This window comes from Dendrobates tinctorius, unplaced genomic scaffold (genome assembly GCF_039654945.1).
Source record: "Dendrobates tinctorius isolate UK_male_01 unplaced genomic scaffold, ASM3965494v1 ptg000082l, whole genome shotgun sequence".
NCBI classification, from domain to species: domain Eukaryota; kingdom Metazoa; phylum Chordata; class Amphibia; order Anura; family Dendrobatidae; genus Dendrobates; species Dendrobates tinctorius.
The window spans coordinates 2,545,056-2,569,686 of record NW_027361750.1 but is presented as its reverse complement, the minus strand read 5'-3'; the positions used below and the strand labels follow the sequence as shown (position 1 = coordinate 2,569,686).

The window sequence follows — 24,631 nt, the reverse complement described above, 5'->3', positions numbered from 1 at the left end:
AAGAAACCCCTACCCTTGGTACGCATGTGGTGTGCAGCCTTGCCTGTTAGCGCCCAGGCTGAGGTGCAGGTAGGAAGCAGAGTCTGAGACCAGCATCAGCTCCAAGTGGTGGCTTGTCTGTATGCCACGGTCACGAAGCAACGTGTGAAACGCGCATTGGAGTGTGAGGTGGCAGCGTTCACATGCACAGCATGAATCCAGGTTGGTAGCTTATTTAACCTTTCACCTCGATAGCTTAGTTACTTTAATGATGAAATTTGCACTATGCACTTTACAGCTTCTTCACTGATCATGATGCTTTACTCTTTGATATTTATATGATGGATTATATATAATGTGAGTTTCTGATGTGATGGGTAAGGCGGATTTAAAATAAACTATACGCACCTATGCACTGCACTTTAAATTAAATAACATAACTATTTATGTTCCGCTTTCCCACATCTCTGAAACAACATATTTTTGGGATAATAACCCTTTATATTTCCTGCAGTGTATGCTGACCTGCTCCCTCTATAGGAATTTTTTATTTTTATGTTTTTTAACAAAAATCCTTGTTGGTGTCTATGTAACTAAATAAAATTGTATATTCACCATTGATTATTCTAAGAGTTTTTTCTTTTTAAGTTGTCTGTTTTGGTTTTGGATTCTAATGTGTCCACTTAAATTAATACATATATTTTAGGGTGAAAATGTCCTTTCTCTGTTTGTTTGGAATAAGATTCTCATGCAGGTCTTATGTGCAGCCCATAGAACTTAATATATATCATAAATATTTACATGTAAGAAAAAAATGTTGATTTCTCTGAAATAAGAAGTCGGATAGCAGATATCAAGGTACCATTTTATTCAGCTTTCCATGACATACATGACCATATGCTGTAAATGGCTTTGGAGGTTGATCGCACTGAGATTCCTTTTACTTGAATGGATATAATAAAAAAAAATGTGTGTAGGACTCTGTTCTGCCCAATTGGAGATTAGTAGAGTGCTCCACACATTACTGTCAGCATTTTGCAGCACTGTGCTAAGAGTATACATCTGGATCACAAGTAACGTATATTTGCAGAAGTGATTTAAACGTGGCGTAGATTTACATCTAGAGGATTAAATATTTTACTTAAAGCTTATTTACATACCTTAAGAGAAGAGCTCCCTTCTTAAGTAAAAGAAAAACTATTCTATCATGTCCATTTTCTGCAGCCAAGTGCAGGGGTGTCATTCCTTTTTCATCTGCATCATTTAGAAGAGTGGCATCCGGCACAAATCGTAGGAGCCGCTCACACGTGTTGTAGCGACCATAGCTTCACAAAGAAACAGGAATGTGAGTTTAGAAATATAAAGTCCAATCACTACTATGTATACAAAGAATAATAAAGAAATAGTCATATGTAAAGGTATGAACTAATTCTACCTATGTGAACTGGTTCTTGAACGAGTTCACAAGTCTATGAATATTAAACCTGGATCTGTTATAGTTCCAATATTCAGGATTGTCTTGGTTAGTGACATATTAAATTAGAAATACCATCAAGCTTAACATAAAAACTCAATGAAAGAGAATATGTCAGCAGGTTGTTGCTATAAATTTTGAGAGCAGCTTAATGTAGAGCAAGAAAGCCTGATTCCAGGAATGTATCACTTACTGGTCCAATTGTGTAGTTTTCATAGACTACCTAAATATTACCCTGACTGCTGGTCACATGAGCTGTAGTCCAGGCAGTGTTAATCTCCTGCTGATAAAACACTTTTTGCATTGAAACGACAATACACAGCCTAAAAAGTGACACATCCCTGGAATCAGGGTTCTTGAGCTCTATATTATGCTATTCTGAGATTAAATTTAAAAAAAAACCTGCTGATAGATTCCCTTTAAAAGAAAAGGCCATTTTCTGGCCGAAACATTTCCTTTAACTTTGCAATGTAGTTGGTTAGTAAAGTTTTGTTTATGTGGGCTGTGCTAGAGGACACCACTGGAGCAACACTGTTTTCTAGAAAAGATTTGATTGGAACACAGAGGCAGAGTATATTTTAAAGCGTGGTCCAGCACAAAAGCCTGAGCAGAAGCAATCATAGCACCAAGAACATAATAGAGGTAAAAGGAGCAGTCAGGTGACAAGGGGTCACCAAGAAAGATAGGCATCATTATAAGTGCAGTGCCAGCTTCCTGGTCAACCCCCAGTGCACCAGAAAAGCAGCAGAATCTGTTTGTTGGTTGCTGCCCTATCAAATTAGTTTGATCCTAGCTGCAAAGTCAGGAGTCAGAAGAACTGAGCAGTGAGCGAAGTCAAACTTAGAAGAACCATCAGATAATTTGCTATCCAGGGAATCCAGTTTCAAGATACTACTCTTTTAAGGAAAAAAATGGATCAAAGCTTGGTAATGCTTTAAAATAGGCAAAGAAATTCATTTTCACCAGTTTCAGTCCCTACAGCTCCAGCAGTGCACCTCTACCAACGCCAATGCTGGTTTACACAGCTTCATCGTTAACGTTCCATATACAATATGTGAACTTAGTGGAAAATCACTGGCCTCAGCAGCACAGCTGGCTCCAGGTTTTCATGGGTCCCAAGCAAGAGCGTCTCAGTGGGCCTTTTTAACACCTACCATGATTCATGATACACAGTTAAGAAATATAGGTATTTTACAATGCCAAAGATTTCACTTACTTCTTACATTACATGAGTGATATCTATTGTAAATTCAACAATAGCTCAGAAACCGGTGAATGCGTGCAGCTCACAGTGCACGCACTGGAACGTGTCACACAAGCTGTGCTCCAGAAGATGCATTACAAAGTTCAATACAAACAGTATAAACAATCTCAACTTCCAGAACACACTTCCTGCTTCTTGCTCAAATCAACGCAAAGCGAGCTACAGGGGGGAAAGGATTAGCCCAAGTGCACATAAATCAGAGGGGAGCATTGACTCAAAGTCACTGTTTAATTCAGTTCTTGGCAAGGACTGATCCCCTTCACTGCCTCCCTGCTTAAAGGCTGTCATCCTTGGCAGACTCTATGCAACCACTTATCCAACAGTGCCACGTTGCCAACAATACATATAGGTGGACCAAATAAACTGATCAGAGGCATACCTATTTGGTGAAACAACTGCATTTGACCTACTGAATTTCTGGAGGTCTTGACTATCTTCAAAAGGAGAAGTTTAGGACCGTCCTCTGCAGCAGAAGGTTTGGCTAGAGTCGGGTCCCTCTTCTCTGTGAACTGACAATGGTTATGTGTCAGGAACTTCGTCATCCATAGACTGGGAACCTTCTGCAGTCTCCGGAACAGTTCCCTTACAGGCGTAGTAGGTGGAGGACCACTGGGGATGAGCAAACTTGCATAGGGAAGGTCAGGTTTGGGAGCCAGGGGGAAGGCCGATAGGGATATTATAAGGCCGGGTAGGTGGCCCCATTAGCAGAGCCGGTCCCCATCTGCTTTTCCATTTCAGTCTACTTCTCTTGCATAATTTTCAGGGAACTCTGCAGATCTTATACTACTCTAATCAGAGCCTCTTAATTCATTGCAGCCACCGAGGGTTGCAATAGTCTGGGTCAATACCACTTCGGAAGCATAGCTTTCTTCAATGCTCTCAGCCACAGCGTCCACCAATATTTGCCAAAAGTTTAAGGTAGGGTCCACCCTATCCTGCATCAGGTGAGTACTGTATAGTCCCAGGATAAATTGTTCATAGTAGCTGGTCCACAGAACCCATGCTGCCTACTCTGCCTGCCTCTTTCTTTTGCACCTCTGCTACTGCTTCGTGTTGCACCATGGCATATTTGGAGACCCCTTCCTGCTGCAGCCAATAGAAGAAGTTTTCACAGCGATGTACCGCGCTAGCTATTTCTTCCAGAAAAGTCATTATCTCTTTCAAAGTGTTATGCATGGCTTCCTATTGCAGGAGGACATTTCTGTGAGCCTCACCCTTCAGGTTGGCCAGAGCGATCTCCACTTGTAGCTCTGGGCTGACATTATAAATGTTAGCAGCCCTCTGCATTCCTGTCATCCAGTCGGACAGTGGCTTATTCCGGCCATGAAATATGGGCTGCATGCAAAACCACATGCCCGTAGGAGGGCCATTGCAGTGGTTCCACCATTGCCTGTGATACTGACATTAACATTACTACCATTGTTGTTGGCTGCCTCCATCGCTGTGGCCATACCCTGCTTGTAGTGCCACTTTGAGTGATGCCTTAATGACACCACCAGGCATGACTCAAATATAGTACAGTAGATGAGTGGGCAGAAACAAAACACCGGTTTTATTAAAGTACAGGATTTTATGTTTGAAAATAAGATTAAAGGTTCCTGTAATAACTGCAACAATATGTACAAAGAAAAATAGCTGGAATGTTTCACCCAAGCTGTGTTCCAGCACTTGGAATACAAAATTCAATATAAACAGTATAAACAATTTCTTCATACTACTCTATTCTAAATTCTATCTGGCTTCTAATAATCAAGCCACGCTGCTACAGCGCTTTAACTAAAGAAACCTGCTCTACATCCCAACTCAGTTGAACACCGGTGTCACAGTTCTGCAGCACTGAGGAGAAAGTCTGCTGGCTTCTGCTTCATCCCAATGTAGAGGAGTCGAGTTTGCTGTGTTGCACTCCTCCTTCAGGTTAACTGCTCTGTCTTTGTCCGATTCTGGGCTAGTCTCTTCCCACTTTAAATGCTGAGGGATCATTGGTACCACAGAGTTTCTTTCTCTCTCCAAATTACAGGTGCTTGGGGGAAAACCGACTCAGCTGTCCTATTGCGATCCTTTGCTTCTAACATTGTCCTGGTAGCCGATCCTACAGTCACCAGAAACTCTCTTCTTCCTTATAGCTGCTAATTCGTTTAACAGCCTATCAATGTTCAGACACCCTTATTAGTTTGTCTTCCTGACACAGGTACAAGTCTCTCCCTGTCATCACGTCAGGAACAGACACTTTTCATGTTTCTTGCTCAAACAAACACACAGTGAGCTGCAGGGGGGAAGGACTAGTCGAAGTGCACTTAAAATGAGAAAGGAGAATTGTCTCTTAAAATCACAGTGTAATTCAGTTCTTGGCAGAGGTTAACCCCCTACAGAAGCATTACCTATCTTTGCCCCAATAGATTCTGATAATCGACCACCCTTTCAAACTTGCTTTGCTGAAGTTGCTCTGTAAACTGAATCTATTTGCAGTATATAGAGACATCTGCATCCAACAGAATGTCTCTGCTGCAGAGCTCTCATTGATTAAAATAAAGGCAGCATACTGTGATTTCTCTGAAATTGATGGTGCAGTGTGCAGCGCTGTTGTATGCATTGCTGGATTTCAGAAAGATGTAGGACTCTGCTAATCAATTGCATGGCAAAGTTCTAACTTATATTATAGGGTTGTCCAAAACTATGATATTGATGATCTCTCCTTAGGAATGGGTCATTGGTATCAAAATAAATCCTGGTACCCCCACTGATCAGCAGTTCCTATGGCCTCCAAACGTACACTGTGTTAGAAGCCAAAAGTCCACAGCTCCGTACACTGTCTAGTGGCCATTCTTGGGTAATATAGAGTAGCTTGAAATTAATTCACCAGGAACTAAGCTACAGTACCAAAGAACAACCACTAAATAGTGTGCAGAGCTGTGGTGTATAAGTCTCCATACTGTAAAATGTGTACTTCTGGCCTGCAAACAGCTGATCGATGGGGGGACATGAGTTTGACCCCAGCTGATCTAATATTGATGAGTGTCCTAAGAATAGGTCATCAATATTCTAGATGTGGATGTCCTTTAAGTACTAAGCTATATTACACTTTAACTGAACATTGCATCAATAAAGTACAAAATAATATAACATACAAAGCAGCAAAGTGCAGAGCTGATCTTTTATTCTTGGTCTTGGAATACAGCGACACATTAAGTCCAAGTAGATTGTTTACAGAATTCGGGACACCATGGCGGCAGGCGTAATGTAAGGGGGTGCAGCCGTCTGCATCTTCATCGCTCACAAGACTTTTGATGTCTGCCCTCTAGTATAGAAATTATAGAAAAATATATTGTCAATGTAAGTAGGGAATAAATGAGAAAAAGAATATAAAGTCAGAACATACATATAAATATATATCGGATGTCAGCTTTAAAAAAAACCTTTTAGATATGAAAGATATTGGTTTACTTTGATGAAATCAGTCTTGAACAGTGTTTGTTGCCAACAAAGGCATTAACAGAGCAAGAAGAAGCTTCTTCCACTGTGCTGATAATGATTTCAGATCTATATAAAAATATGAGCCAATTAGGTTCAGGACCCCGGTGACTTTTTGTTTCTGTTACAGAGGTCAAAATCCTCCAATACTCCCCACGTTGCCAAAAAGTTAAAAAGGTTGTCCAACTTCAAAGCATTTTGCACAAGCAAGGGACGGGTAAAAAATGCATATGTATCCTCACCCAGCTGTAATCCCTGTAGATTCAGCCCAAGCAGCTATAGTATTCTCACGCTGGACATGAAGCTATGGCATCCCATTCATCAGTTACCTGACCACCAAGGAACTTGATTGGCTGTAGCGATCATGTGAATGCACCGTTTCAGTCACTACACCATTGCAGCCTATCATGGACCTCAGTAGTCAGGTGACCAAAGAATGGAACGTTAAAGCCTACGGTTCCACCAGAGACGTCTGCGATCGGGCTTAAAGAGTAGACATCATTTTATTATTTACCGATTTCTTACTTCTATTAAAAAGAAAATAATAAAGTGGATAAACCCATTTAATAGGCAAAATTTAGAATGATATTAAAGTTATAAACTAATATTTGTGCTGTTTGTGTGCCATAAATCTAAGCTAAGAAGAAATATAGATTTCTGCAATAATTTAATCTCTGATAAATGGGTGAAGTGAAAGTTGACATTTCCTCCACTAAGCCCTGGCAACTTTCTAGAACAATGTTGACAATAGCATAACAATAAAAATGCTACAATTTTTTGGGCACAAAACAGACATGGGTCAAATTCAGTGACTTTTTTCCATCAGTTAACTACATAAATACAATAAAAAAATCTTGCATAATATTTATTGTGTGCAGAAGGGGTGTCCTGATCTCCTGTTCTTCCTCACTGTGACTGGACTTAATGAATGTCGCAGCAGGGTAGAGCACGTGAGCTGTGTGCTCTTTAATGTTTACGGGGCTGACGGACATAGCTGAGCACTCTACTTGGCCGATTCCCACTGTCTTATGAGATACATTCAATCTCTAACCTCAGGGAAGAGTAGAGGGGGTTTGGATAGACAATTCTATGGATACATGATAGTACCTGATAGTCAAGGTGTCCACAGTTCTGTTGACCCTTTAATTAGCAGTTTGGTGGTGGTTCAAGGAGCTGAACCCCCACCAATCTAACAATGATTGTCTAAATTTAAAAGTCCTGGAAAACTCTGCTAAGTAATAATTGCCGCCCAACAGGCAGATGTGACCTAAAAAAGTATTAATAGTTGTAATACAAGTAAGACTAGAACAATAAAGCCATTCACAATTTCTAAGATTTACTTACCTGTAGAAATTCTTCTCTGATGTTCTTTAAACCTCCCGGCTGCAAAACAGTCAGGTGAAGAAAATTCCTTCCATAATTATCTGTTAGCTTTACATCAGCTCCTTAAAAAGGGTATAAAGCATATCCGTGCATTTATAAGTCACAAAAATGCTAGAGTTTAATAGTATGGCTTATTGATAAGTTATCTCTCCACCATATAGAAGTTTGTTGACTGTTATACTGTTATTCACAATACCTACATTTTAAAGCTAAAGCAAATAAAATAAATTTTGTAACAAATTTTAAAAAATTCTGCTTCTTTCTCCATTTATAAGCCATTTTTTCCTGACCCTAAATTCATTATTTACGATACTCTGAAAAATTGCACAAATTTCTTGCTCAAGACAAGAGGGACTGCCAACTCAGAGGTGTAAGATTGTAGCTGCCTGTTAAAGTCTATGCGGAGGGGAGGAAAAGATGAAGGGAGGAGCAGAATGAGAAAAAGGGAGGCAGATCCTTCTGGGGTTCTCTATCAAGTGTAAATTTCACCCCTTTGCTGGATTTACAGTCACATTGTTAAGTATTGCTGTGTATTGTCCTCTATGCTGCTTTTGCTTCTGGACATATGCTACATAGAACCAGTAGAGCAGGTATCCTTTGTGTCTCTGTCTCCTGTGTATGGGGACATCATTGTTGCTACCATCACCTATTAGCTTAGAGGTAGCTGAGAGTTAAACATAGCATGTGCAGAAGCAAAACCACATAGGGAATGAATGGTGTGAAGGTCGAACTTGGGATTCCACTCAATCAGGGATAGAAAGTCCACACTCTGCTGATTGATGTGGGTTTCAGCGGTCAGACCCCCACCGATTAACAACCTATCAACTATACGTGTTTTCACCTGGAAATCACATACTACCCTTAAACCCCCTGCAGGTAGCTCTCCATCTCATGGTAGCTCTAAATAATCTGAAAAAAGTTTGTAAATACAGTTCACCCCATCCAATGTATGTATGTTGTGCAGCGTGGTTTTTTGGGCAATCCACTCCTCTATGCACGGGTAAAGCTGGTGAGGTATTGAACTGCTTTGTACAAAGTTAGGAAGAGGTTTTTCAGTCAAGCCAAGTGAATTAAAAGCAAAAATACATTATAACAAGAAAATAAACCTGACGCGTTTTGAGTCTGACTCCTAATCGTAGATATAGTTCAAAAAAGACAAAGCTACAAGTATAAAAACACAAGATAAAAGCAATCTAAGGAAATACCCTGTAGTAGCAATAATAGAGACCATCCGGAATAGGGTCTCTTTGACGTGGTGGTATGGTTTTTACATTTTTTGGATAAAAATTGTCAGCTAAGTACCTTATATTATTTTCATGCACGATTGCTATTTTTTTTTACACCACAGTATTTGCTTATTTTACTTTTATCCTGGGTTTTGACTGTTTATTGGCCAGTGTGAATATGTGCCTACACGTTGCATGCACACCAACTTATATTCCAGTTTCTCTTTAGACTTTAGTATAAAACCACATAGAGGCCATAGATAACCATGTAACAAAAAAGGAGCCTTATAATGTAACTAAGTCTTATACAAATAAGCAGAAGCTAAGTCCTGTGAGTGCCACATGCATAAGAATCTATAGTGCATTATAATTATTAATTTCAGCTATTGAAAAGAAATCAAGAAAATATATGGTGTCAGCATAAACTGAAATTGACCATCTCTTGTGAATATTTTGTATCAGTGTGGAGCTGTTACACACTACAATAGTCAATTGTAGCTACTGTATAGAAAAAAAGTATAATTCTTAATTGCATTATAAAGGTTTTTTTTCTTGTTTTGCTACATGGTTGTCTATGGTACATATGCTTGTCCACAACATCCCATTCTAGCGTTATTCCGGTGCTGTCAATTTGTGATGTCATCTAATTAGTGGCCTTTGTGGTTTTTATACTTGTAGTTTTTTCCTTTTTTAATTAATTCTACTATTAAGAGTCAGTTAGACTCAAACGCGTCATTATATTTTTTCTGCCCATGCTACTATTTTAATGAAGGCATAATAGTTTTCTTTTTTTTTGCTTTGAATTTGCTTTGCTGCATTGAAAAAACACTTTTCACAACGCTAAATATTATTGTCTCCTGGTAGCCCAGGCATATAATTCCATTATTGATTATTTTGTCAAAGCCATCATCGCCAGAACATAGCTCAAGAAACCACCGCTAGGGTTTGTGCTCTATGATTCAGTTATATCCAGTACAGATCTATTCCATCTAATACCCAGTGCGGCTCCAAGGTATTTTTCATAAGTGGCAGTGGCTCAATAGCAAAAGAAAGCTGTTTTTTTATTATTAAAATTACTTTATATAACCAAATCGAGATGAGTGAATTAATTTAAGGCAAAAAGAATTTTGAATTTTTAGGAATTTGCTGAACCTGGTATATGTGACCAATTTAATTTTTTTTGTTAAGCTGCAGATGATTATATTGGCTGGAGAAAGATCACATGATCTAAACGGGCTTCACTATAATGCCTTGAAGCTATAAAAACACATGATATAGCTAAATCAATCAGGTGATAAGATGTGACTTTCATGGCTTGCATAAAAGACTTAGTGGAGGAAACGTGGATATTCCGCGCTGCTGATGAGTACATAAAAGATCAAAGACCAAGAGTTTGTATAAAAGTGGTTTTTAATCTACGCGTTTCAAAGCTTTTGACTATAACATGTACATTTATGTGGCTATATCCTGAGGAAGAAGTGTGTATACTTCAAAATGTGTAGATTAAAAAACGCTTTTATACGTCAGCAGCACGGAATATCCACGTTTCCTCTTCCAAGTCTATTGTATCGGTGGGATGATCTGTGGATCTGCAGCACTTCGAGTTTCCTTACCAGTACATTGTTGTATGATCATAGCTTCATCAGGTTAGCACAAACTTTTATTTATCTACTATGATTTAATCTGGCTAAGACCCTATTGTGCTTTTCTGTTCCCCAGCTCCTACACATGTATAGCCTGTACAAAAGCAGAAGTAGGGAATGCAGCATCCATTTTGAGTTGAAGGTGGATAAATCATAGAATCATAAAATGTTAGAGTTGAGTGAGAATGTTAGCGAGAGGACATCACAGCCTAGCCATAAGCCTTAGTTTCCACCTGTTTACACCTGTTTTTCTGTTTGGAAGTGATGGTTAGTCATTGATATTTGTATACTTAAGCTGTAGCTGTCTGACTGAGCACTCCACCCATTAGCCTATGGTGGTTTTAATCACAGCTTGATCCTACCTACCTACCCATATAATTATAGGCCATCAGCCCAGGAGAGATATAATGCTAGGTTAGGTACCCAGCAAAGAAGATTGCCTTGTTGATGGCTATTAAGCACACATGAATTGCCCAATTTATGCCCTAAGTATCTTAATTTACCTTTCTTAATAGAGCATCAATGCAATTCCAGCTTCATATATTCCATGTTTACATACTATAGTGTCAGAGTTTAATTTGTTAGCCATACTGTAAGTTTATATAGAAAAAGACAAACACTGAATAAACTGTACAGATAGTGTGTGACAACACAACAGTAAAGATTAATGTGTGTTTAAAAGAGGATTGTGTCAACCACATTTTTAAGGCGAATTGACGGTTTTGGAGTACTTTTGATTTGCCTAAAATCAATTTTCCTTGGAATATTCGGAAAGTTTCAATTTCAGAAGATTCATTCATCTTAACAGCAAAACAATATTATGCCCAGTTTTTTTTATTTCAGAGGTATTGCTAGGTAATGCTGTGGCCGTTTTGATCCTCAACATTAAACAAGGGTGCTCTGAGCAAAGTTTCTTTGTTGGAAGGATTAAAGATTTATCACTTTGTGTCAACTGCATGCATCATCACAAGAGCGGGTTAATATCAGATTAAGAACAATAAGGCCTGATCAGTAGTAAGTGTTTGCTATGTACCGTTTTCAAGAAGTACATTTACAATCTTCCAAGAAGAACACGAAGTAGCCATCAAAAGAGGTGTGCGTAACTCATTATCCACACTGTCAACATTTGCTCCCTGTAAATATGAGAACAATGTGAGTACACAGAGGAGAAAACCTGAGATAAAATATATAAAACCAATAACTGTATAGTTAATCAGTGGAAAGACACTAACCTGTGATTATTAATTGACTAATGGCTGCAAATCGCACCACCATAATACCATATAAATTGTAAAGTCACAAAATAAATATCAGTAAATGACTGAATATGAACATGAGGGTAATTTATTACTTAACAACTTCATGTGCTCAGTAGCTACAATAAATTTTCCATTCACTTATCTTAACAGAATATGTAGTTTTATCTAGTATTAGATACTTTTATAGCTTTCTGATGGAAGAATACCTAGATCTAAATGGTAAAAATACCTGAGTTGCATATATATGTTTAAAACACAATTGCTGGTTGTATGTGCCACAACATCTTCTACTAGTATGCGTTGAATATTGACAAGCTCATGCTTTTATAAGAACAGTCAACTCAATAATAGGAGAAATTAGACTTTTATTCATGTAGGTCTATGTAGTACCCTCTTTCTTTTTCATCAAGAAACCAGAATGAAAGAATTCACCCTAGCAGGAATGTAAGAAATGTTAACTATATGCAAGATTAATGAGCTGTCCCTCTCTTTTGCAAACCAAACTTGTAATTACTAGGCAGAGCTGAGCTCTGTTTGTTGTTTGCTGCTGACAGATCAGTGATGTAAAACTGTAAATGCTATTCAGTTGTTGCATATGACAAAAGATCATCCTCTGCCATATACATCAACAGAGCAACATTTGCAATTTCACGAAATCGGAAAACCAGGGGAAGAGTCTTGAGGAGATCATTTGCATATTCCCAGTGCCTTCTGGGATAAGTGAAGAGTCTCCGCGAGCTCAACGATCACTGGGTTTTGGCCGTTGCAGCTGAAAAGAGGAAATCGGAAAACCAGGGGAAGAGTCTTGAGGAGATCATTTGCATATTCCCAGTGCCTTCTGGGATAAGTGAAGAGTCTCCGCGAGCTCAACGATCACTGGGTTTTGGCCGTTGCAGCTGAAAAGAGGAAATCGGAAAACCAGGGGAAGAGTCTTGAGGAGATCATTTGCATATTCCCAGTGCCTTCTGGGATAAGTGAAGAGTCTCCGCGAGCTCAACGATCACTGGGTTTTGGCCGTTGCAGCTGAAAAGAGGAAATCGGAAAACCAGGGGAAGAGTCTTGAGGAGATTATTTGCATATTCCCAGTGCCTTCTGGGATAAGTGAAGAGTCTCCGCGAGCTCAACGATCACTGGGTTTTGGCCGTTGCAGCTGAAAAGAGGAAATCGGAAAACCAGGGGAAGAGTCTTGAGGAGATCATTTGCATAATCTGGGCTCATCTTTCATCGTTTTTAAGAAATCTCAAGATGGAAGAGGCCAGGAGCCATTTGGTGAGCTGCATTTCTTGCTACATGTTCACAGACTTACCAGTGGAAAAGCCAAACTTCACATGCCACAAATGCAAGCTTGTGTCCCTGTTGGAGGAAAAGTTGCAAAATCTCGAAGAGAGGTTAGCTACGTTGAAGATCATTAAGGAAGGTGAAGAGTTCTTGGACAGAGCAGAATTATCTCTTCATGTTACAGAAAGAGAAGAAATTCGAAGTGCACCTGAAGAAACAGAGGAATGGAGACATGTGACCCAGAGAAGCAGGAGGATCAGGAGGCAGTCAGCACCCATACTGCTCAGAAACCAGTACCAGGCTCTCACGCAGGAAAACAATGAAGAAATACATCAGGATAAGACTTTGCCAACAAGCAGCAACCTTGTACGCCTTCAGAGTCCTCCTGGATGGAGAAAGAAAAATGTTGTGAAGAAGAAACGGAGAGTGGTGGTCATGGGGGATTCCCTGTTGAGAGGAACTGAGGCCGCTATCTGCAGACCGGATATAACTTCAAGAGAAATGTGTTGTCTTCCAGGTGCAAAAATTAAAGATGTGTCTGACAGGATATCAGGACTCTTCAGACCTACAGATGACTACCCATTCCTGCTACTACATGTGGGGACAAATGACACTGCAAGAAACGACCTGGAAACCATCTGCAGAGACTTTGAAGACTTAGGCAAGAAAGTGAAAGAACTGGGAGCGCAGGTGGTCTTCTCTTCCATCCTCCCAGTGGATGGCCATGGAACAAGGAGGTGGAATAAGATTCTGCAGGTGAATAACTGGCTACGTCGATGGTGCCGTCAGCAACGATTTGGATTTCTGGATCACGGAGTGAACTACTTATACGATGGACTACTTGCTAGAGATGGGGTGCACCTTACGAAGACTGGAAAACATGTATTTGGAAGTCGCCTTGCTACACTTGTAAGGAGAGCTTTAAACTCGAACAACATGGGAAGGGAAGCAAAAGACCAGAAAAAGCCATACACCTGACAAATGCTATTGAGAACTCTGCTATTAGAAGTGGAAAGGAAGAACAAAGACGAAAGAATCTAATTAATAAAAATATTGGAGAAAGAGAAACCAATCACAAACTAAAATGTTTCTATACTAATGCACAAAGCATGGGCAACAAACAAGGAGAATTGGAACTACTAACACAGGAAAAGAAATATGATGTCATTGGAATCACTGAAACTTGGTGGGACAATACACATGATTGTAATACAAGACTAGAAGGATATAACTTATTTGCAAGAAACAGACTTGATAAACGAGGAGGGGGTGTCGCATTGTATGTTAGAAACGCGTATATCTGCACAGAGATTGAAGCTTCAGAGACTGGGAGTTCTGTGGAAACTGTTTGGGTAAGAATACAAGGACAGAACAATGGAAAGGACACCATTGTAGGCATTTACTACAGGCCGCCTGTGCAAGCTGAAGATATGGATGAACTCTTTATGCATCAAATGGCCAAGTTCTCCAAAAAATATGACATAGTTGTCATGGGAGATTTCAACTATCCAGACATTTGTTGGGAATCTCTCTCAGGCAAAACTAACAGGTCAAGGAAATTCTTATCCTCTCTTGCTGACAACTTTATCTTCCAAAAGGTAAGGGAGAAAACAAGGGGAACTGCTACCTTGGATCTAATCCTTATAAACAGGGAGGAAATGGTTGAGGAGGTAAAAGTGGCTGGGACCCTAGGAGGTAGCAACCATGCTATTTTAGAATTTTGGATAACTAGAGGCGGAAGACCTGTGAAGACTCAGACATCAAGGTTAGATTTCAGAAAGGCAGATTTTAAGGGATTCAGAAAGAGAATTGGAGGGATCCAATGGCTGGATATCCTTAAAGACAAAAATGTCCAGGAAGGATGGGAAATCTTGAAAAATGAAATTCTCAAAGCACAGTTGTTAACAATTCCGAAAAGAGGGAAGAATAGGAAGCAGTTAAGGAAACCAGGATGGATGAACACAGAACTTAAGCACATGCTAAAAAGGAAGAAAAAAATGTTTATAAAATGGAAAGAGGGAGGCATATCTAAAGAAGAATATAATGCTGTCTGCAGAACCTGCAGGGCACAAATCAGATTATCTAAAGCTGAAAATGAATTGAGGCTTGCAAGAGATGTCAAAAGCAATAACAAAGGATTTTGGGGATATGTCAAAAGTAAAAGAAAAGTCAAAGATGCTATAGGATTTTTACAGGATGAAAATGATGAAATGGTAAGACAGGATGTTGAGAAGGCTGAACTTTTAAATTCCTATTTTGCATCTGTTTTCTCTCAGAAAGGAAATGTAACATCAACTGTTATTCACTGTCCTATTAAGGGAATAGAAGAATCCAGGATATCTATAAACAGAAAGATAGTGAGGAAACACTTAGCTAGCCTAAATGAATTCAAGTCTCCAGGTCCAGATGAATTACACCCCAGAGTACTGAAGGAGATAGCAGAAGAAATTTTTGAACCCCTCTCTATAATCTTTGAAAATTCTTGGAGAACAGGAGAAGTGCCAGAAGACTGGAGAAGAGCAAATGTTGTTCCTATCTTCAAAAAGGGGAAGAAGGTGGACCCAGGTAACTATAGGCCGGTGAGTCTGACTTCTATACCAGGAAAGATCTTTGAACAAATTATTAAACAACATGTATGTCAATACCTGGATAAGAATGAAGTGATTAAACAGAGTCAGCATGGGTTTGTAACTAATAAGTCATGTCAGACTAACTTAATTTCCTTCTATGACGGTATCACTGATTGGGTGGATCAAGGAAATGCTGTAGATATAGTATATCTTGACTTCAGCAAAGCATTTGACAAAGTCTCTCATACAATCCTTATTGAAAAAATGATTAAGTATGGAATGGACAAGGCAACAGTTAGGTGGATTCATAACTGGCTCAGTGATCGGACCCAAAGAGTGGTCGTAAATGGCTGCACATCCAGTTGGAAGAATGTCTCAAGTGGGGTACCACAGGGCTCTGTCCTGGGCCCTGTATTGTTCAACATCTTTATCAACGATTTAGATGAAGGAATTGAGGGTAAACTGATTAAATTTGCTGATGACACAAAGCTAGGAGGGATAGCTAATACTAGAGAAGAGAGAGAGAGGATTCAAAAAGATTTAAATAAACTGGAGAAGTGGGCAGCAACTAACAGAATGGTTTTTAACAGGGAGAAATGCAAAGTACTACATCTGGGCAATAAAAATGGAAAAAACATATATAGAATGGGAGGAATAGGGCTAAGTGACAGCACATGTGAAAAAGACTTGGGTATACTAATAGATCACAGACTGAATATGAGTCAACAGTGTGATGCAGCAGCAAAAAAGGCAAATGCAATTCTAGGATGTATTAACAGAAGCATACAGTCTAGATCACGTGAAGTCATTATTTCCCTCTACTCCTCTTTGGTCAGACCTCATCTGGAATATTGTGTCCAGTTTTGGGCACCACATTTTAAAAAAGACATCAACAAACTGGAGCAAGTTCAGAAAAGAGCGACCAGAATGGTGACCGGTCTGCAAACCCTGTCTTATGAGGAAAGGTTGCAGGATTTGGGAATGTTTAGTTTGCAAAAGAGAAGACTGAGAGGAGACTTAATAGCTGTCTACAAATATCTAAAGGGCTGTCACATTGTAGAAGGATCAACTTTATTCTCATTTGCACAAGGAAAGACTAGAAGCAATGGGATGAAACTGAATGGGAGGAGACACAGATTAGATATTAGAAAAAACTTTTTGACAGTTAGAGTGATCAATGAGTGGAACAGGCTGCCACGAGAAGTGGCGAGTTCTCCTTCAATGGAAGTCTTCAAACAGAGGCTGGACAGACATCTGACTGGGATGATTTAGCGAATCCTGCTTTGAGCAGGGGGTTGGACCAGATGGCCCAGGAGGTCCCTTCCAACTCTACGATTCTATGATTCTATGATTCTAGTCAGCAGCAGCCAACAAACACAACTCTGCCCGTCTAAAAATTACAAGTTCCATGGTCGAGGAGTGAAGGAGAGCAGAGTTCTGCTAGACATCAGCTACATTATCTATAAAAAATGGGGGAAGATATACTGATCTACAGGAGATGGCAAAACATATAATCAGGCAGGCAATGTACTTTAAAGGGGTAGAAATTGTATAAAGCTTATTCTAAAGGTAGAATCTATGTCAGAGGTGAAGTCAGAGCAGAGCAATTCTTACAGTAAGTCATCTGAGCAAGACTGCACTGCGCATGATCAACCAGGAGAACTATATCTATAGCAGAAAGCAACTGGAGAGTAAATAGTATGGAGGGCATTCTTTTGGGGGTGATACATGCAAAATCAGGCAGATTTAAAAATGAGTCACATTGGCACAAATTAATAAATATATGTGTAACTTATTATAAGACCACATTGTGATTTTTGCGAATAACCCTTTAAGACTTCTCCCATGCATTTCCATTGCCTTATGTTGTCCTAATTGGTTAAACTTCTCCCCAACTTTGAAACCTTCACAAACCACCTAAAAATCCACTTCTTTAGAAAAGCCTACAGCCTACAATAACCCTGCAGCCACAACTCTATCAAATAAATAATAACCCTGCAGCCACAACTCTATCATATAAATAGCTTCCACCCTCATTTACTGATACATTCCATCTTTCTATTCTGGATCGCAAGTCCTCAAGAGAAGGGTCCTGGGCTGTCACTCATTTAGTTGCGATAATTGTGTTTGACTAGCCCTTACTCAATCTAAACATCTTTACTCAACTCCCGTACTGGTTTGGTTCCAATGGTATCAACACTCGCATTCACGGGGCTCACATGGGGTTCTGTCTCTTGAGTCCTGTGCCCAATGCACCCTGGCATCGTAGAAGTAAAAATAATTAAGAGAAAGCCGGGGCTGCGGCTGACCGCTTACTCCCTTTTGATTTCTTATACATCTGAGGTCGGGAAAAGTAACGCCAGTGTGCATTAGGTGCAGGGCTCAAGTGACCTAAAATCTCACGCAAGCCCCGGGAATGTGAGTGCTGACAAAGCTTTAATGGGGGTTACCATTCGGAGTGAGAAGGGATTGTCTTAGTAATGGACTACCCCTTTAACGGTGCAGATGGACATGTGAATCCAGTGTTTACTTGATCACTTACATATTGACGTAATATGCACATGCTGTGTGATAAATAGGGAGCTCAGCATTGAATATTTTGGGGTGCGCAGAAGGGTGTTCTTTAACCCCTTTCTGCCATCTGACGTACTATCCCGTCCACGGTACCCGGGCCCGTATGACCGGGGACGGGATAGTACGTCGGCGCGATCAGCGGCGCCCACGTGGTGAGCGCCACTGATCGCGGCCGGGTGTCAGCTGATTATCACAGCTGACACCCGGCACAATGTGTCAGGGGCGGTCACGGACCTCCCCCGACACGTTAACCCCTTGCACACCGCGATCAAACACGATCGCGGTGTACCGGGGGTTAAAGGGAAGCATCGGCAGGGAGGGGGCTCCCTCCGTGCTTCCCTGAGCCCCCCACGGCAGCGCAATGTGCAGCGCTGCTGCGGGGGACTCCCTTCCTCCAGGCCCCCGAATCCAAGATGGCGACGGGGGCCTTCGGGGGCCTGCGGAAGCTGGCTTCCTCAGTGCCTGCAAAGCGCAGGCATGAGGAAGCCTTCTGCAGTGCCTGTGTCAGATCGCTGATCTGTCACAGTGATCTGTGATGTGACAGATCAGCGATCTGTCACAGGACAGTGATGTCCCACCTGGGACCATTTAATAAAGTAAAAAAAAAAATAAAAGTGTAAAAATAATTTTAAAAAAATCGCCAAATAAATTAGAAAAAAAAAAAATAAATATTCCCCCAATAAATCCATTTTTTGGAAATAATAAAAAAAACAAACAATAAAAGTACACATATTAGGTATCGCCGCGTCCGTAACGACCCGCCCTATAAAACCGTCCCATTAGTTAACCCCTTTAGCGAACCCCTTAAAAAATAAAAAACGAAGCAAAAAATAATGATTTATTATCATACTGCCAAACAAAAAGTGTAATAACGCGCGATCAAAAAGACGCATATAAATAGCCATGGTACCGCTGAAAACGCCATCTTGTCCTGCAAAAAACGAGCCACCAGACAGCATCATCAGCGAAAAAATAAAAAAGTTATAGCTCGCTGAATAAAGCGATGCAAAAATAATTATTTTTTATATAAAATAGTTTTCATTGCATAAAACCGACAAAAACATAAAAAACGACCTAAATGAGGTATCGCTGTAACCATACTGACCCAAAGAATAAAACCGCTTTATCAATTTTACCGCACGCGGAACGGTGTAAACGCACCCCCCCAAAAGAAATTCATGAAACGCTGGTTTTTGTTCATTCTGCGTCCCAAAAATCGGAATAAAAAGCGAACAAAAAATTTCATGTGCCCGAAAATGGTACCAATAAAAACGTCAACTTGTCCCGCAAAAAATAAGACCTCACATGACTCGGTGAGTCAAAATACGGAAAAATTATAGCTCTCAATATGTGGTGATGCAAAAACTATTTTTACAATAAAAAGCGTCTTTTAGCGTGCGACAGCCGCCAAACATAAAAACCGCCATAAATAGTAAATCAAACCCCCCGTTATCACCCCCTTAGTTAGGGAAAAATAATAAAATAAAAAAAATGTATTTATTTCCATTTTTCCATTAGGGTTAGGGCTAGGGTTAGGGCTAGGGTTAGGGTTAGGGCTAGGGCTAGGGTTAGGGGCGTGTTGGGGTTCGGGTTGGAGTTAGAATTGGGGGTTTCCACTGTTTGGGCACATCAGTGGCTCTCCAAATGCAACATGGCATCTGATCTCAATTCCAGCCAATTCTGAGTTGAAAAAGTCAAATGGTGCTCCTTCCCTTCCAAGCTCTGCTATGCGCCCAAACAGTGTTTTACCCCCACATGTAGGGTATCAGCCTACTCAGGACAAATTGCAAAACAATTTTTGGGGTCCAATTTCTCCTGTTACCCTTAGGAAAATAAAAAATTGGGGGCAAAAATATCATTTTTGTGGAAAAAAATGATTTTTTTATTTTCACGTCCGAGTGTTATAAACTTCTGTGAAGCACTTGGGGGTTCAAAGTGCTCACCACACATCTAGATAAGTTCCTTGGGGGGTCTAGTGTCCAAAATGGGGTCACTTGTGGGGCGTTTCAATAGTTTAGGTACATCAGGGGCTCTCCAAACGCACATGACACCCGCAGACCATTCCATCAAAGTCTGCATTCCAAAACGTCACTACTTCCCTTCCGAGCCCTGACGTGTGCCCATACAGTAGTTTTCTCCCACATATGGGGTATCAGCATACTCAGGACAAATTGGACAACAACTTTTGGGGTCCAATTTCTCCTGGTACCCTTGGGAAAATAACAAAATGGTGATTAAAAGATCATGTTTGTGGAAAAAATACAAATTTTTTATTTTCACGCCCGGGTGTTATAAACTTCTGTGAAGCACTGGGGGGTCAAAGTGCTCACCACACATCTAGATAAGTTCCTTATGGGGTCTAGTTTCCAAAATGGTGTCATTTGTGGGGGTTTCCACTGTTTTGGTACATCAGGAGTTTTCCAAACACGACATGGTGTCCGATCTCAATTCCAGCCCAAAACGTCAAATGGAGCTGCTTCCCTTCCGAGCTCTGCCATGCGCCCAAATAGTGGTTTACCCCCACATGTGGGGTATCAGCGTACTCAGGACAAATTGCACAATAACTTTTAGGGTCCTGTTACCCTTGGAAAAATAAGAATTGAGGGTGAAAAGATCATTTTTGTGGAAAAAATATGATTTTTTAATTGTATGGCTTTATGTTATAAACTTCTGTGAAGCCCATGGGGGTTCAAAGTTCTCACCACACATCTAGATAAGTTCCTTAGGGGGTCTAGTTTCCAAAATGGTGTAATTTGTGGGGGGTTTCCACTGTTTTGGTACATCAGGGGTTTTCCAAACGCGACATCGTGTCCGATCTCAATTCCAGCCAAAAACGTCAAATGGTGCTGCTTCCCTTCCGAGCTCTGCCATGCGCCCAAATAGTGGTTTACCCCCACATGTGGGGTATCAGCGTACTCAGGACAAATTGCACAATAACTTTTAGGGTCCTGTTACCCTTGGGAAAATAAAAATTGGGGTGAAAAGATCATTTTTGTGGAAAAAATGATTTTTTAATTGTTCCGCTGTACGTTATAAACTTCTGTAAAGCCCTTGTGGGTTCAAAGTTCTCACCACATATCTAGATAAGTTCCTTGGGGGGTCTAGTTTCCAAAATGGGGTCACTTGTAGGGGGTTTCCACTGTTTAGGTACATCAGGGACTCTCCAAACGTGACATGGCGTCCAATCTGAATTCCAGCCAATTTTGCATTGAAAAAGTCAAACGGCGCTCCTTCCATTCTGAGCTCTGCCATGCGCCGAAACAGTCGTTCCCCCCCACATATCAGGTATCTGCGTACTCAGGACAAATTGCACAATAACTTTTGCAGTTCAATTTCTCCTGTTACCCTTGGTAAAATAAAAAAAATTGAACCTAAAGTATTTTTTTTATGAAAAAAAGTTAGATGTTCATTTTTTTTTAAATATTCAAAAAAATTCCTGTGACGCACCTAAAGGGTTAATAAACTTCTTGTATGTGGTTTTGAGCACCTTAAGGGGTGCAGTTTTTAGAATGGTGTCACTTTTGGGTATTTTCTATCATATAGACCCCTCAAAGTGGCTTCAAATGTGATGTGGTCCTAAAAATAAAATGGTGTTGTAAAAATGAGAAATCGCTGGTCAACTTTTAACCCTTATAACTTCCTAACAAAAAAAAATTTTGGTTCCAAAATTGTGCTGATGTAAAGTAAACATGTGGGAAATGTTAGTTATTTTCAAAATTTTCGCCAAATTTCCGTTTTTCTCACAAATAAACGCAAGTTATTTGAATGAAATTTTACCACTAACATGAAGTACAATATGTCACGAGAAAACAATGTCAGAATCACCGGGATCCATGGAAGCGTTCCAGAGTTATGACCTCATAAAGGTACAGTGGTCAGAATTGTAAAAATTGGCCAGGTCATGAACGTGCAAACCACCCTTGGGGGTGAAGGGGTTAAGTTTCATTCTTTGGGCTATGTTATTGATGTACAGAATTTTAAAGCTTATTTAGAAATGTGATTTTAATTTACTTGCGATATGATTTTGGTATGTTTACAGTGCCATTGATTTTTTTTATTCGTGGTTGTGGCTGGAATTAGATTTGTTGCTGTAACTAATGTCATTATTGATTAAGTACTTATTTTATCACAGTAAATTGACAAAGTCAATTACTACAGCAGACAGCGGCCAACATTTCATTTGTTTACACAGTTAATTAAAAATGTAGTTACCATTGATATTAAATACTGTGCCAACTCCACGTGATCAAACAGGCATGATCTATAAGAGAAAAACATATGGCGTAAAAGTAAATGCAAAGAGAAAAGATAAATAATTAATAGAGGCAAACACGATAAGAGCATTTATATTATTAACACAGTTTTAGAAAGTGTAGCAGGTCACCGGTTTACTGAAGCATTCACAATGCACATTTTTAAGTATATAAAGAAAATATAGTAAAGAGTGTAAGGTATATTATCTAAGTAGGATGATATGTGTGGAAGCTAATACAGAGCCTAGCAAATTTGACCCAAAAATGGCATCTCCTCAATGACACCATGATCAGAGACTGTGCACACTGCATTCACACTTGGTGCCCCGAGCTATGATATTGGGGGTCAAATTAGGCAGACTCTATACTTTCTTTCATACAGAATTTCCTAATTAGAGTTTTAACTCAATGTACAGATGTAGAAGGTCTTTTGTCATCTATAGATGATATCTCAAACAATGCCACCTTATGAGTATAGTGTAGGTAAAGGTGAGAGGCTGGGATAGAATGAATTGGCCAAAGTATCCTTTCATTAAACACAAAGCATAAATGAACTTTAGGTAGCAATAGCTATCCCCAAATATTCCATCCAGTAGCGTAGCTACTGGGGGGGGCAGAGGGGGCCATTGCCCCGGACCCAGTCACATGCAGGGACCCACTAGTAGACATGGCCAGTATCTGAGGTGTCAGGGAGAGAGCAGCACAAGGCTGGCTCCCCAGTCTGACAGACTGCACAGTGGCAGGTTGCAGAGCCTCAGTCTGTGCAGTGTGCGGTGCTGTTGTCTCACCAGAAGAGCTGCTTTCTGGCTGGCAGCAGCTGCAGTTTCTGCCCTGCAGGCTCTGATTGTATCAGACACGTTGGGTCCTAGTGCCCGCTGTGTGCAATAAACTGGACACTTCCTGGTCCTGCTTCAGTCACTGCCTGCAAACATCGGTAAGTGGGGATGGGATGTATTAAATTCATTCAGCTTATGCACGTCATGGTCACTGTGGGAGTGAATATGAGAGGGGGTATTCTGAGGCAGGGGGGACAGATCACTGGGGGGGAATGTGAAAGGATTGGGATATTGTGGGGGCTAGGGCACTTGGGGTGAATATGAGGATGGGGTATTGTGAGTGAGGGGGGACAGGGCACTGGGGGTGAATGTGAGAGGATGGGGTATTGTGAGGCAGGGGGGGATAGAGCATGGAGGTGAATGTGAGAGGATGGAGGTATTGTGTGGCAAAGGGGACAGGGGAAAGGGGGTGAATGTGAGGATGGGGTTATTGTGAGCTGGGGGGACGGAGCATTGGGGGTGAATGTGAGAGAATGAGGTAATGTGAGGCAGAAGGGACAGGGCATGGGAATGAATGTGAGAGGATGGGGGTATTGTGAGGCAGGGGGGATAGAGCATGGAGGTGAATGTGAGAGGATGGAGGTATTGTGTGGCAAAGGGGACAGGGGAAAGGGGGTGAATGTGAGGATGGGGTTATTGTGAGCGGGGGGGACGGAGCATTGGGGGTGAATGTGAGAGAATGAGGTAATGTGAGGCAGAAGGGACAGGGCATGGGGATGAATGTGAGAGGATGGGGGTATTGTGAGGCAGGGGGGATAGAGCATGGAGGTGAATGTGAGAGGATGGAGGTATTGTGTGGCAAAGGGGACAGGGGAAAGGGGGTGAATGTGAGGATGGGGTTATTGTGAGCTGGGGGGACGGAGCATTGGGGGTGAATGTGAGAGAATGAGGTAATGTGAGGCAGAAGGGACAGGGCATGGGAATGAATGTGAGAGGATGGGGGTATTGTGAGGCAGGGGGGATAGAGCATGGAGGTGAATGTGAGAGGATGGAGGTATTGTGTGGCAAAGGGGACAGGGGAAAGGGGGTGAATGTGAGGATGGGGTTATTGTGAGCGGGGGGGACGGAGCATTGGGGGTGAATGTGAGAGAATGAGGTAATGTGAGGCAGAAGGGACAGGGCATGGGAATGAATGTGAGAGGATGGGGGTATTGTGAGGCAGGGGGGATAGAGCATGGAGGTGAATGTGAGAGGATGGAGGTATTGTGTGGCAAAGGGGACAGGGGAAAGGGGGTGAATGTGAGGATGGGGTTATTGTGAGCGGGGGGGACGGAGCATTGGGGGTGAATGTGAGAGAATGAGGTAATGTGAGGCAGAAGGGACAGGGCATGGGGATGAATGTGAGAGGATGGGGGTATTGTGAGGCAGGGGGGATAGAGCATGGAGGTGAATGTGAGAGGATGGAGGTATTGTGTGGCAAAGGG

At 41.0% G+C, this 24,631-nt stretch overlaps 1 protein-coding gene across 3 annotated transcripts in view; it reads right to left on the bottom strand.

Annotated features, from left to right (window-relative positions):
- TRPA1 (transient receptor potential cation channel subfamily A member 1) overlaps positions 1-24,631 on the bottom strand; it is a 255,109-nt gene that overhangs the window by 89,122 nt on the left and 141,356 nt on the right. For all 3 annotated transcript variants that reach the window (XM_073583844.1, XM_073583843.1, XM_073583845.1), the window contains 5 exons: positions 22,331-22,379; positions 11,471-11,570; positions 7,530-7,630; positions 5,843-6,012; positions 1,140-1,304 (listed from right to left, as the gene is read on the bottom strand). In XM_073583844.1, coding sequence (XP_073439945.1) covers positions 1,140-1,304; positions 5,843-6,012; positions 7,530-7,630; positions 11,471-11,570; positions 22,331-22,379 — 585 coding nt within the window. The remainder of the gene's footprint in view (positions 1-1,139; positions 1,305-5,842; positions 6,013-7,529; positions 7,631-11,470; positions 11,571-22,330; positions 22,380-24,631) is intronic.